Source organism: Sorex fumeus, unplaced genomic scaffold (assembly GCF_029834395.1).
Source record: "Sorex fumeus unplaced genomic scaffold, SorFum_2.1 ptg000026l, whole genome shotgun sequence".
Classification (NCBI taxonomy): domain Eukaryota; kingdom Metazoa; phylum Chordata; class Mammalia; order Eulipotyphla; family Soricidae; genus Sorex; species Sorex fumeus.
The window spans coordinates 1,593,369-1,607,926 of NW_026606083.1; the positions used below are offsets into that span (position 1 = coordinate 1,593,369).

Sequence of the window (14,558 nt, forward strand, 5' to 3'; positions counted from 1 at the left end):
GCTATACTTGGAATATCACGCTTCACTCAAGTGAGAGAAAGAATCTGGAGTTCCGACCTCTGTCGATGATCAAGAATCAGGGATGCTGTCTCATTTGCCAAGGCATCGAAAATCAGATGGGCCGGACAAGTAATGAGATTTGGAGATGACCGCTGGACTAAAGCCGTTACCGACCGGATTCCACGGACATCAAAAGAATGCCTGGCTGCCCACCTACGAGATGGCCAGACATCTTCATCAAAAGCCTAAATGAACTGTTTGAGAATCTTTGTATTTCTGGAATGAGCAGACACCATTGGGCTATGCTAGCATGCTACAGGGACAAATGAAGATGTTAATGGCACCCGCTTAAGCAAATCAATGAGCAATGGGATCATCTCAAACATCTCAATGGGGTCAATAAACATCTCAACAGGATGACAAGTGATACAAGTGATGCTTTGTTATTGTTACACTAATCAGGATTCTAGTGGTAAATTCAAAATCACTATAAATAAGAATTTCACCCAGTTATCACTAAAATCTTGCCATCTGAAGAAAAATAATTTATACTTGGAAAACTGTACTACAGTTGTATCAATTGCTTTGTTATTAATATTTTGCTGTTACAAGTCACATTTATTTTTCATTGAGATTTTTAAAATCATATTTTTTAAATTAATTTGTATTTTCAATTACAATTACTAATTCTAGGTTAGGGTTTTCCCTCACATATACTGGTTATTCAGAAATAATTTTCTTGTTTTGACTTTTCTACAGTTGAGGGAATTTATCTGATATTTTTCATCCTCCCATAAACTTTTTTTTTTGCCTGATATATTTATCCAGGTTGCAGCAAACTTCATGTTTTCATTTTTTTTACAGATGCATAGCATTCCTTTGTTTATAAATACTATATTCCTTTCTGCAGGGTTGAGGTCATACATGACTGCATTCAAGGCTTCTTTCTGGGTCTGCACTCAGGGATCACTCTTGATGGTGCTCAGGGTTTCATATGGAGTGCCAGGGTTTACTGCACTGGACAAGTCCTTATCCACTGTTCTATCTCTCTCACTCAATACCACATTTCTTGATCCAAAAGTCAGATATTTGTATTGTTTCCATATCCTGGCTATATACCAAGTGCTGCAGTGAACATATTTTTGCATATATGTTTTCAAATTAATGTTTCTGTGATTTAGGGATAGCTGCTAAAAAGTGTTATTACAGTGATGAAATGTAGTAATTTTAACATCATAAACTGAACACTATTATAACTATATAAACTATAATAAAACATTTTAAAGGCTTTACATAGCAAAAGAAATTATATTTGTTGAGGGGTTAATATAAAAATATATATAAAGTTAAACATGTAAATAAGACAAAAACAGGGAAACCAATGAAAATAACGAGCAAAAGACCTAAGTAAACACTATAGCACTTCACTGTCATCCCATTGTTCATCGATTTACTCAAGTGGGCACCAGAAACGTCTCCATTATGAGACTTGTTGTTACTGTTTTTGGCAAGTCAAATATACCACAGGGAGCTTGCCAGGCTCTGCCGTGTGGGCGGGATACTCTTGGTAGCTTGCTGGGCTCTCCGAGAGGGAGGGAGGAATCAAACCCAGGTCGGCTGCGTGCAAGACCCTACCGGCTGTGCTATCGCTTCATCCCTAAGTAGACATTTCTCTCAAAATGAGATTTATAGATGGTCCACATATACATAAAAACATGCACTGTCAAGCAGGAAAATCAAATTAAAGCCAAATGTGACATATTACTTTACACCTGTGAGAATAACCAATATAAAAAAGAGTGCAAGAAACAAGTGCTGGCAAAGATGTGGGAAATGAAATTCTATACACTTCTAATTGGAATACAAATTGATCTGGTCCTGTGAAAGCTTTTTTCCTTAAAAAAGAAACCCTAAACATTAAAAATCCCATATTATCATAAAATGCCACTCCCAACTATTTTTATAAAGAATAATAAAACACTCATTGGAAAGATTATCTGTACCCCTGTCTTCATAAGTGCTTCAATCACAATAGCTAAAGTGTATAATCAGTCTAAATGTCCATCAGCAGATAACTGGATAAAGAAACTGTTATGTACTCAGTGATACACATAACAGTTATGTTAAAAAATGATAAAATCATGCCTTTGACACATAATGGATGGGTATTAAAATGGTTGTGCCTAGAAAACAAAGTATAAAAATTTGAAAGACTATTGCCAGATGCTTTTTCTCCTACATGGAATTTGAATAATGAAGGCAGATGAACCTGGCGAAAACCAGCCAAGCTCCTTAGAGTAGATGAGAGCTCTGGTCATCTCATCAATAGTCCAGAGGGAAAGAAAAGAAGGGCTTGGGGTAGAGGAATATATTTTATGTTTGGATGACCTTGGAACACTGGTTCATACCATAGACCTATGGAGATACTATAAACATTTAGAGGTTATTCTAACTCCCTTGAAAAAAACAGAGTATTATTAATCAATGATGTCAATAAAATATATGAGGATATAAAAAACTACTAGGTTGAGATTCATCTCAGAAATTTTACATTTTATTTTACCTATATGTAGTTCTATTCTTTATGTGAAACCATGTTGTTTATTAAAATATCTATTAAGTGAACAAATAAGTTGAAGCTTCTTGTCAGACATCAAGTAAAAACTAATACTTATTACAATTGAACCTTAAAAGTAGTTGCATGATACACAATGATCAAGGAAAAGGCAGAATTAAATTTTTAAAAACAGTCATGGCATATCTTTCTTTTTTGTATTTTTCACATATATTTGTTATATATACTTTAAATTTCGTGGTGGTCTTTTTAACCTATAAATTTCTAGTTAGTACATGGTTAAACAATACATAATCCTGGCCAAAATCTTCTTACTGTATTTAATAACTATATGACTTCTAAGAAGTTATTTTTTATCTTTGTACTTTGATTTTATTGTAAGATGAAGAAAATAGTAATTTCTCATTGAGAAGAATAATAGAGTATTATACTTAAGTGTCTATGCATATGTACAAAATGATACCTACCATTAGGTAAGATTCTAGTGGAGGGCAGAAAAGTGCTTTGCAATAAAAATTAAATTCTGAGCAGAGAAATGTAATCTATGTTCTCACATGGGATACTGAGAACTTTAGGAAGATGATCAAACACTGTTTTAGAGAACAGTTTCCATGGGGGAAATTTCTATGGAAAACAAAAAATTTATGTCAAAGATACATAGAAATAAAAGTAAGAGAAACAGTGTTTTCAAGAGGAAGCATTTCTATTCATCTGGGGAACATAAAGCAACAAACTGGGAGACTAACACCCAAAAGTGGTCGAGATTAGTACCAGGAATTTTGCTCCCTGACTTGGAGGCCAGCCACATGTGCTAGGGGAAAAGGAAGCTCATATAGAGAAGAGAGCACCAAATAAAGGGTGTTGGGAGGATCCTCCCAGGATGGGAGAAGCATGATGAAAGGAGACTATAGACCCAACATGATTGATACTCAATGCCTCTCTTGCAAACCACAGGACCCAAAAGGAGAGAGAGAGAACAAAAGGGAATTCCCTGCCACAGAGGCAAGGTGGGATGGGGGGATGGAGGGTAGGAGGGATGCTGGGACCCGTGGTGGTGCAGGATGGGCATTGGTGGAGGGTATTTGATCGTTGTATAACTGAAACCCAAGCACAAAAATTTGTAAGTCTATAACTGTGCCTCATGGTGTTTCACTAATAAAAAAAAAACAAGAGGAAGTATTTCTGATTTTTAAAAAAAGTGTGGAAAACAAATATATTTTTTAAAGAAAAGGGGAGAGGCCAATTTGGAAAAATTCCCTCAGTCACTTTGGTCAGGGATTGCAAGAAATGCCTTAAATATCTGAAGATGCAATGCAACATACTGTATGCTCTCCAATGTGACTAATAAAATGGTATATAATAATTAATCAGAAAAATGAGAGAAATATGTTCTTATGCCATTTGGAAAGAAGTCTGTGTTTTCAGAAACAAAGGTCCAAAGGCAGCATAAGTGGAGAACTGAGCTACACAATTGGGTTAGCGGCGGGGTGAAGGTACTTGGGAAACAGAGTTGCTACAGTAATGAGGGATATAGTATTGGGATTATGTATTGTAATAGCACTGTAATAGCACTGTAAAATATTGAGATTATTTATTGTAATAGAACTGTAAAATATAAAAATCCAAAGAAATAAAAAGTTAAAAATTAAAAAAGCATAACTTCTTATGGGACCAGAGAGAGTACAGTGGGCAGAGTGACTGAATGCCTTGCATGAGGCCACCCCAGATTTGATCCCTGGAATCTTCTATAGTCCCTCAAGCCCACAGAGAATGATCCTTGAGTATAGAGCCATGAATAATCCCTGAGAATGGCTGAATGGGACCCCAAGCAAACAAAAATGAAATTTTAAAATGATAAAACTTTCAAGTCATAATATAATTATTCTGATAGTTTCTCATAAAAACAAAGGACATGAATAAAGATTTGAAGTTTCATACAAATATTACTAATATTTAAAAAACAGAGTATCAAAGATTTTGCTTATAGCCTGCTTGTGCAATTTTGAGATTTCATTCACTACTGCAAAGAAAGGCCAGTATCTCTCTTCTGTTCCACATACAAATAAGGGCTGACTTAAAGTTTCCAAGTTCTTATTTACCAAGTAATGAAATTAAAAAATAATCACATGCTATTTATGATATCATTTTAAACACAGAAAACCAAATCAATGTAAAATATTTGAACGGAAATGAACCTGGGAGTTTAGAATGCATTATAAAATTCTACTACATTTCTTGTGTTTTTCTTCATTTTAGTGCTGATATGTTGTTACAGCCTCTCTGTGGATTTGAATTAATTAAGTTCAGATTTCAGACCTATTGAACTCATATATTCTGGCAACATAATGAAGGCAATAAAATACTTTGGTGCTATGCAAATACATATAAGCTTTATGTCACGTACATGGGATATGCCAGTCTCAGCAAGACCCATGCTGATTTACTAATTTACTAATTGTAACACAATTTAACTCTCTCTGGCATATATATCAATAGAAATCATTTAAGCCAAAACTCCATTTGGATATGGTACAAATATACCAAACCCTTTGTATAGACCTAATAATATCAACTAAGACATTGAATTACAATTTTTGTTTGTGTATCTATCTCCTATACTAGTACCCAAACCTCTTGAATGAAGGAACTAGTTTTCCATCTTGGTGTACTTACAAGCAGGGAAATATGTGATTAATTATGAAATACAATAAATGAATGAATGGTTCTACTCAGATTATCTCTCCCACAATATATAAAGAAAATTTCTAATTTTTTTGTGATTTATCAATGACAGTAGGAATTATTTTCTCCTTTGATATTCACTTATTCATTCTGCAAACATGTAAAAACTCCTTACGACCCGCATACCACTGTGATCATTGTTAAATATAATAGAAATGAACAGAATCTAATTCTTACCTTAAAGGGTGTCAAGAATAGTTCCGCTCTATTGTGCACATTATCCTTTGGGCACATACCAATTTCAAGTGGTATAAATATAGCTGATCAAATTGTTTGAATTCAGATTAATATTTGTTCAAGTATGTTTTTTCTCAGTAAGAATAAAACCCTTTATATCATTGGAGGCAGAAATATCTACTCTAATTTATGTCAGTTTTCCTCTCTAACAAATTCTTTTCTATCCCCGTGATCTAGTCTACTTAAACTGAACTAAGTCTTAGCTTTATTAACTTAAAATAAAACAATGAATCTGCTTACTATTGCAAGTCTTGTTGTATTTGCTGTTCTCCTGGGCAAACCCTTCGAGCCGGCACTGAAAGCGATGCTGCCAAAATTCTTGGAACCAAGGATTTCGAAGGTTTGTTTCTGGCCGGAGCTTCAGGTAATAATCATCAAACCACTTGACATCAGGAGATTGGAGCTTGATTGTGATACCACCAACAGCTTCTCGCTGATACCCATCTGTCACGTCATACCTGTCAGCCCAGCCGTCACTGTGGAGAAACAAACATTTCTCAGCTTAGAATTGTCTTTTTAGCAAATTCGTATACGTAGCGTATACTTGTTTTCCTTTTGAGAATACTGACCATTAAGTATCTACTCAGACCACTGGGCGTTATGCCTACGTAATTACATTAATAAAGTAGCTTCTCAAATCTAAAGTGAAAAAAAGAATGAGAATGTTGAGTCTAAGAGTGCTGGAAGGCACCAGTGTCACTTACCTAGACAGAGAGAGTAGCCTAATATCCTTAGAAGAAGCTTAGTGGTGCAAAATGCAGTATATGCATTGAAGTCTAATTATTTACTGCCAGGCTATTTACTGAATACTTAATTTCTAGGTCATGTTGACTTTAATATTCTTTACTCTTGTAATCATAAAACAGCAATGACAAATATTTCTAAAACATGACTGTCATTAATTAAATTATCATATGATTTTTTTCATTTTAGAGATTAATTATACAAAGTTAAAAGATATTGATTATGGTCATTCTTTCATATAGTGGTTTATGAGAGCCTTTGAAGTCTTTTAATTCATAATTTATCCATTCTTTCATTTTTAAGACTGACACATAGAGACATACTGATGAAGTTCTGATTTATATCAGAGTGATTGAAAGAACTTCTTAACAATGGTTTATCTAGTATGGTGAAGGGAGAAATATACACTTAACATCATAATCATTTTATCTACTAAATAAATCTAGAGATATTAAAATGAGTTTGAAATCAGAAAGTCCACCTCATTATGGTGTGAGTATAACAAAATATCAAAATCTTCCTAAACTTATTTGGAAAATACAGGGGAATGCCAGTCGTGAAAAGATGTGACTTGTGGCCATCTACTTCCCCTTGTGTAACAGAAATAGTTTGTTGTGTATATGCAGAAAGCTATAGTATAAATTATCTTTCAGTAAGGATAAAATCAAGGTAAATTTGACAGCAAAGAAAATGTAACGTTACAAAGGAAAAGGAAAATATTTGGAGAAAGATAAATGGCAGAGCAGAATGTAGTATTTCGAATGAAAATCAAGAGTGTTAATAAGCCTGGTTAGAGAGAGTGGCACTGGAGAAAGAGAGATGGAAAGATTTTCATGAACAAATACTGTTTAATTAATTTAGATATTTCTGTTTGTCAGAATGTCAATTTCTTTTCAATATTCCTTCTTCTTTCCAGGTACATTTTGTCTTCTTTTTTAGGCAGACAGGACACTAATAACATGCATTTAAGATTACTGCCAGGAAGTTATTATGTAAATTATTAAAATAAGAACAGAAATCACGTACTTTTTCTTTCAGCACGCTCTGCTATATCATCTCTGACTTGGGAACTGATACGAAGAGTTCCAGAGGCCTCTGACTACTAATTAAGATCATAGAGGCTTGAGACAGCAAGATATTTCCTAAGGCATCAGTGGGTGGAAGGCTTGGGAGAATAAACGTTTCTTTAAGGTCTCATTTACAAGAGATGGTTCATAAAACGAACAAACAAACAAACAAACAAACAAAACCGATGAAGTCTCAAAAGCTTGTGGGAGATTTTTAAAAATAATGTAATATGTATCGTCCCACTATTGAATTTGGTTACTTCACACATTATTTTCCCTCAAGTTTCTCATTTTCAGCTCCAGTAGACTTATTTAAAGCTGACAAGTTGAAAAGCAGTGGGCTTGTTTGCCACATTCCTCTCTCTGTTTTGGAGGGTTTATTATATCGCTGATATGAGAGCGGGGCTCCTTGGCGCTGCAGAGAGGCTGGGGCGTGCTGCTAAGGGACAGGACAGCTCCAGCTGTCAAGCAGAGCCCATTCTTCAAGGAAGTGGGAATTCAAATTGCTCCCTTTGTTAATGTGAGCTTGCTCTTATGTAAAGCCATGATTATGAATATTGCATAAGAAACGCAACGTTATAATAGGTCCCATTTATCCTTCACAATTCACTCATTGAGTTAAATGGGGGTTGTGAAAAGCTTCTTTTTAAACTTATTTTGCAGGTAAGAATGTTCTTTTCAAAGTGCCAGTATCCGTGTGTTAATGGACTTGTTTCTCATGCTTTTCCCTGTTTCCATTCTCCACCTCCAACCCAGCCCTTCCAGGAAAACTCTCTTCTAGATTTTAAGAACTTTGCAGGGACTTGGGGACAGAAACCTGTGCTTCCCAAGAGTACGACCCCACTTTTGAGTTCCTGATATCACATGACCCCTGCCCCCACCGCGCCCAGCATTGCCACATTCATTGGTCCGAGCATTGAAGCATCCTTCGGGTCTTGGGCAATTATTTCTTGTTAAGAAATAATTATTTCTCCCAAAACCCTTAGCACTGCTTAGAACAGACCTCCAAAAACTAAACACAGAGAGAAATTAATGAGAGAAGATATTTTACTAGTACCCTTTAAGTTAGAATTCTGAGTTTAAAACAATTGTTCCAGAAAATTCATTCAAAAATATCTGCTCTATGTTTCAGGAAACTTCATCATATATTGCTTTTGCAGTTAACTTAAATAGTACTAGATTGACTTTAGATTATTAATAGTCACTGTCATTTATAAAAATGTGCATTTAGAATTTCATTACATTTATTGCATTACATTTATAGGTCATCTATAAGCAATACATTAAAGTCCTAAAGTAAAATGAAATGGAAGAAAGTTTTTGAGCTTCCTTTTCTTTCTGGGTCAAAGTGATAGCGGGTAGGGCATTTGCCTTGTGTGCGGCCTACCGGGGTTCGATTCCTCCACCCTTCTCAGGAGTCTGGCAAGCCACCGAGAGTATCCCACCTAAACAGCAGAGACTGGCGAGCTACCCCTGACATATTCGATATGCCAAAAACAGTAACAACAAGTCTCACAATGGAGACCTTACTGGTGCCCACTCCATAAATTGATGGGGAGGACAGTGCTACAGTGCTACTTTTCTGTCTAGGGCTGGAGCGATTGCATAATGGGTAGGGTGTCTGCCTTGCACATGAATGGCCAGGTTTGATTCCTCTGTCCCTCTCAGAGAGCCCAGCAAGCTGCCAAAAGCATCGCCCCTCCCGCCCCGCCCCTGCACAGCAGAGCCTGGCAAGCTCTGTAACAAGTCTCACAACGGAGCCGTTGCTGCTGCCGGCTCGAGCAAATCGATGAACAATGGGAGGACAGTGCTACGGTGCTACTTTTCTAATACTTTTCATTGTGAGTGTTTATGTAACGAGTACCACCACATTTCTGGTAATACTTCAATATCTTGGATGACATATATTTTAATCAAATAGGGAGGAGGAAGGGTGAGTGCAGGGTAAGAAACTCAAAACCTATCATAATTCAGGAACTTTTCTGGATTGTTTATCATTTTACATACTTATCTGTCCAGTTTTTCTTTCTTCTGACTCAGATACATTTTCCTCTTATCCTCAGAATCGATTCCTTCATTTTCTTTTAGGATCTTTCACATACATAGTCAATAATTGTTCACATATTTTGACTTTGAAAATTCACATAATCACTGAAATATACATGAAGTCCTAAATTACATTCATGACACATTTTGGTCATATACAAAAATGGAGATCTGGGAAAAAAAAATTGAGCATTTGATGTGTACAATCCCAATTGAATTTGAACAAGATGACCTAGAGCTTCCTAGTTTTAGCTCTTGGGTCAGAAACAAATCAATTTTTGATATTTGGATTACATTTATAGGCCATATAAAATTACTATCATTAAAAATTAAATGTACATATATTATTAAATTAGATGTTGCTTCAGTCAAGCTACCACTCTTAGACTATAGAAACAGATACATTTTTATATTTAAAACATGAAAAACATTATATTTATTCATTTGATTTCACTAAAAGAGAAGTTTCTGTACATATGGTGTTCATTCTCAAAATACCTCCTCAGAAGATGTATAAAATTATTCTTAATCTTTTCTGCAAATATCTTTAATGATATACCATCTAGAAATATTTTACTTTTGTTTTCTTCCAAGATTGTTATTCAATATCTTATTTCATATAAGATACATATTAAATATTTTCTCCTCAATATGTTATTTCTGTTCTCAAAGCCCTCTCACTTTATTTTGTATAATTAGCAATTATTGCACTTTAATTTTGTGTTTTATAGGTTTTAAATTATAACAAAATTATTTCATTTTCCAGCTAAATTTCATCTTCTATATAGTATAACTTTCCATATTTTGTTCAATATTTACTAAATATATCCCTGTAAAACTAAATACTGCATGTTAAATTATTTTAATATCTCATTAATTTAAAACTGTTTATTTCTAACTCAACCATTAAATTTACTGCAGGTGTTTTATAACTGTGTTTCATGTAAACCTCATCCTGAGTTATAAATTCTTACTTTTTTTTGAATCACTATGAAATACACAGTTACAAAGTTATTTATCATCAAGTCTCAGTCAGTCATGCAATGTTCCAACACCCATCCCTTCTCCAGTGCACATTTCCCACACCAACATCCCCTGTTTTCTCCTACCTGCCTTGCCCAGGCAGCCTGCCTCTGTGGCAGACAGACACTTTTCTTCTCTCTCTCTCTCTCTCTCTCTCTCTCTCTCTCTCTCTGTCTGTCTGTCTCTCTGTATCTGTCTCTGTTTCTGTTTCTCTGTTTCTGTTTCTCTGTTTCTGTTTCTCTGTGTCTCTCTCTGTCTCTGTCATCTCTGTCTGTCTCTGTCTCTGTCTCTATCTCTGTCTCTGTCTGTCTCTCTCTCTCTCTCTCCCCTCTCATTTTCCTTTTAAGCACTGTGGTCTGCAATATTGTTACTGAAAGGGCATCATGTGTATCACTTTATGAATTGCATTCTGAGAGTAGTTTTTTAAAGGACATGCCTTATTTCATAGGAAGCAAACACAGAGTACAATGGAATGATGTATTAGTTTAACTCTGAAGTGGCATATTCATATATGTAAATTCTATCACATGGATACACTTAATCTGAAACACATATATATATGTCATATGTGGTTTTTTAGTAGAGACAAATATATCAGTGGAGGTTGTAGAGAAAAATTTAGACTACCATATCTAGTTTGTGTTGTGTTATATTAAAAATGGGAAGAATTAGTTAAGCAGGTTTTAGACTTTGTGTTACAAATTATGTAACACATGTTACAAATTACAGAAAAAACATGTTATAAATTATGGAGAAACAAGAAAAAACACGTATAAGTATATGGCCTCATTCAAACGCACAATACTCTATGTATAAACTCAATGCAATGCAAGAGCAGACTAATAAATGATTGATCCTATATAAGGAGATAAGATTTGAATTAAGACAGAAAGGTATGGATAGTAGAGCACTAAAGTAGAGCACTAATAGTATTTTAATTAATCTTTTCCAAATTTTATTTTATTTTATAAAGTTGTTCACAATAATTTATTTCATTAATCTTCAAACACCAATCCCACCGCACCTTCCCACCACCATATTTCAAATGTTTCCACCCCAACCCCGAACTATAGCCCCCAAATCAAAACAAGATGATTGATTTTGTATTGCTTATTATGAATCATCCACTAAAAATGGTCCAATAAAATTTCCTTAGAGGAAAACGTGTGAAGATGATTGTTCTCCATCCTGGAGCCATTAAGCTCTTATATAAGAGATTACAAACATGTTTGTAAAACCCAGTCAAATGTTGTGTTCTACACTTGGTACATCAGTGGTTTAGAGTATGAGAGGTGCAGGAATTCTAAAATCTAGAATACGATTATAGAGCAGATTCACTCATAGGTGAGGCCTATGTTTCTCTCTTCCAGGGGTTTTATTTCAGTGTCTCTGGATCATGACTGTTGATGAGATTACAGGGAGCCAGGGGCAGTTTGTGGTGAGACTGCCAAATTACTGATAAACCAGGGAGATGGGGAAAGGAGGCCCATTCCCACTCTGAGTGAGCTTGGAGATTTCAGTCATAAATCCCGCATACATGGGTTTTGCTGGTCCCTCTGCAGATTGACTCATGGATGAGGCTCATCTGAGCCTATAGAGAGTGGCTGTGAGTATAGCAGCGATCGCGTTCTGGAGGTTTTCGGCTGCTGCTGGGGCTCTGTTGGGGAGACGAAGGAAAATCAACCCAGCCCCCCTTCAAGTTCCCCGTGTGGAGAAAGCCTGGAGTGGGGGATTTGGACCACTAATACTATTTTTAAGTATTTTAACAGGATGAAAATGGTTTTGTGAAACAGGATATAGTCAATATTATGTGTAGTAGTGATGTAGAGTGCATAGAAAAATAAATTATTGAGAAAGTAGCTAAGGAGATCCAATTATGAATGGTCTTTGGAACTTCTCATCAAGAATTCAGTAAAAAGGCAACAATATGTGTAAGAGTGGTTGTAGATGAATACCAAAGATTCAAGTTTAGAAAGTAGTCAAGATACCATTGATGGACTGACATTACAACAATAGCAATGAAGATAAAAGATTAAAAAAATTCTCTAAAGATAAATATAGAAGTAGTGGTGTAAAGAAACATTCTTATGCTTTATGAGAAATTAAAGATATTTTAATCTAAACCTAAACTATATAAACAGGTTTCATTTCCCTCTTCATTTCCTCTGTGTGTGTGTGTGTGTGTGTGTGTGTGTGTGTGTGTGTGTGTGTGTGTATCATCGGGGGCTGGAGCAATAGCACAGCGGGTAGGGCATTTGCCTTGCATGCAGCCAACATGGCCGACACAAGTTCAATTCCTCCGCCCCTCTTGGAGAGCCTGGCAAGCTACTGAGAGTATCTCGCCCGCACAGCAGAGCCTGGCAAACTACCTGTGCCATGTTCAATATGCCAAACACAGTAACAACAAAGTCTCACAATGGAGACATTACTGGTCCCGCTCGAGAAAATTGATGAACAGGAAGACAGTGCTACAATGCTACAGGGTGTATTATTGCTATAGAAAACAAAATATAAGGGACTAATAAAGACAAATAACAAAATACAAGCATCAGAGTGGTTATTTCTTGAGTTTATCAGTCATTAAATTTGCCTCAGAAAACTGAGAATTAGTACAGAGATTAAGGAACTTGCCGTTCATGAAATCTACCTGATTAGATTCCCAACACCACATATCTCCTGAACACCATCAGGAGTGATCCCTGAACACATAGTCGTAAGTCTTAAGCAATGATGCATGTGGCCGCAGAAAAATAAATAAAAGTATCAAAAATACATACGCTTCGGAAGATTTGAAACTTTGTGAGGGATAGATGGGTGTGTAAGGCACACAGTATTTTTTTTACTACAACTTTTAGTCCTGTCTGTCATGGCTATATTGGTACTGCTAACCACATAATTTATGTATTAGAGTTATAGCACATTGATTCTCATTCCTCAAAGATATCTAACTTTCATTGTTTCGAGCATGGTATTCCCTCTGCAGATTACTCTCTTCAACTTCCGACTGGTTTACTGATTTGATAAGATCCAATACATCCATCATGCAGACAGGCTGGATTGAATGCAACTTATCAAAATCTTTCTCAAGCTTTCCTGGTTTTAATAGCTTTCTCTTCTCTGCTTGAAAAATGCTGTGACATTTATCCCTTTATTCAGTGAACAAATTTATTTAATATTCTAGATGTAGAAATATAATATAAATGAATAAAGAATAAGATTTCTTCCATAGAGATATTATGAATTTTTTGCTTTCTATTCAATTTGTATATTTGTTTCCATATAACCCAATAATACTATAAATTTTTATATTTTACACATCTCCTTAACTTATATTTACTTTAATGCCTAATACACCACCAAATGTATAACTTATAAATTTGAGACATTAGGAAGAAAACTTCAAATTAAAAAATTCTTTCATATGACTATGTACATTCATTTTTAATAGATAAAACACTCTATTATATGAAGTTTATAAAATGACTGAAAAACTGTACAGCTTCTCCACTCAAAATTGGTACTCTTCTTTCTCCACCTGATTCCATTAAGGTTAATGAGTACATTTGTTAGGCCCTGTCTCAGTGGGGTTTTAATTCTTATTTTTCCCCAAAATCTGTTCAAAACCCACATAATCATTATGGAAGCTGCTGTTCTACCCACATGTAATCATTATCCTGCCAAATATATCACTAACAGCATCTTAACGGATCTTTTCCTTTTGAACAGTGGGTGTCTACTGACTGATTGGTTGCCCTTATATAATATTTTTGTTCTTAACCCTTGGGGTAACAGGGACCTCTGGAGTCTCAAAATGATAGTAAATAATAGCAGAGGGTACCGAGTCTTTATTTTATTTCATTATTGCTATTGTGTGGTTCAAACTAGAGAGAGTCCATGGACAGATGTTAAGGTTTGGGTGATGTGGGTGTCAGAAATGAAACTCAAATTCTTACACATGAAAAGCATATGCGTTTCTCAACCCAGCCTAGAGATTAAACTTTCAAATGAAAATTATTCTGCTTAGACACCTTTCAAGATTAATGAATCGTTTAAATCTGAATAAAAAAAAAAGAGGCACAATGTAAAATTTTTGAGAAAATGTCTAGGTTACTTGTAGTAATTTA

General features: G+C 35.2%; 1 protein-coding gene across 2 annotated transcripts in view; it reads right to left on the reverse strand.

The window, feature by feature from the left end:
• Positions 1-14,558, reverse strand: part of GRM5 (glutamate metabotropic receptor 5) — a 607,899-nt gene that overhangs the window by 180,823 nt on the left and 412,518 nt on the right. For both annotated transcript variants that reach the window (XM_056114524.1, XM_056114523.1), the window contains exon 3: positions 5,795-6,030. In XM_056114524.1, coding sequence (XP_055970499.1) covers positions 5,795-6,030 — 236 coding nt within the window. The remainder of the gene's footprint in view (positions 1-5,794; positions 6,031-14,558) is intronic.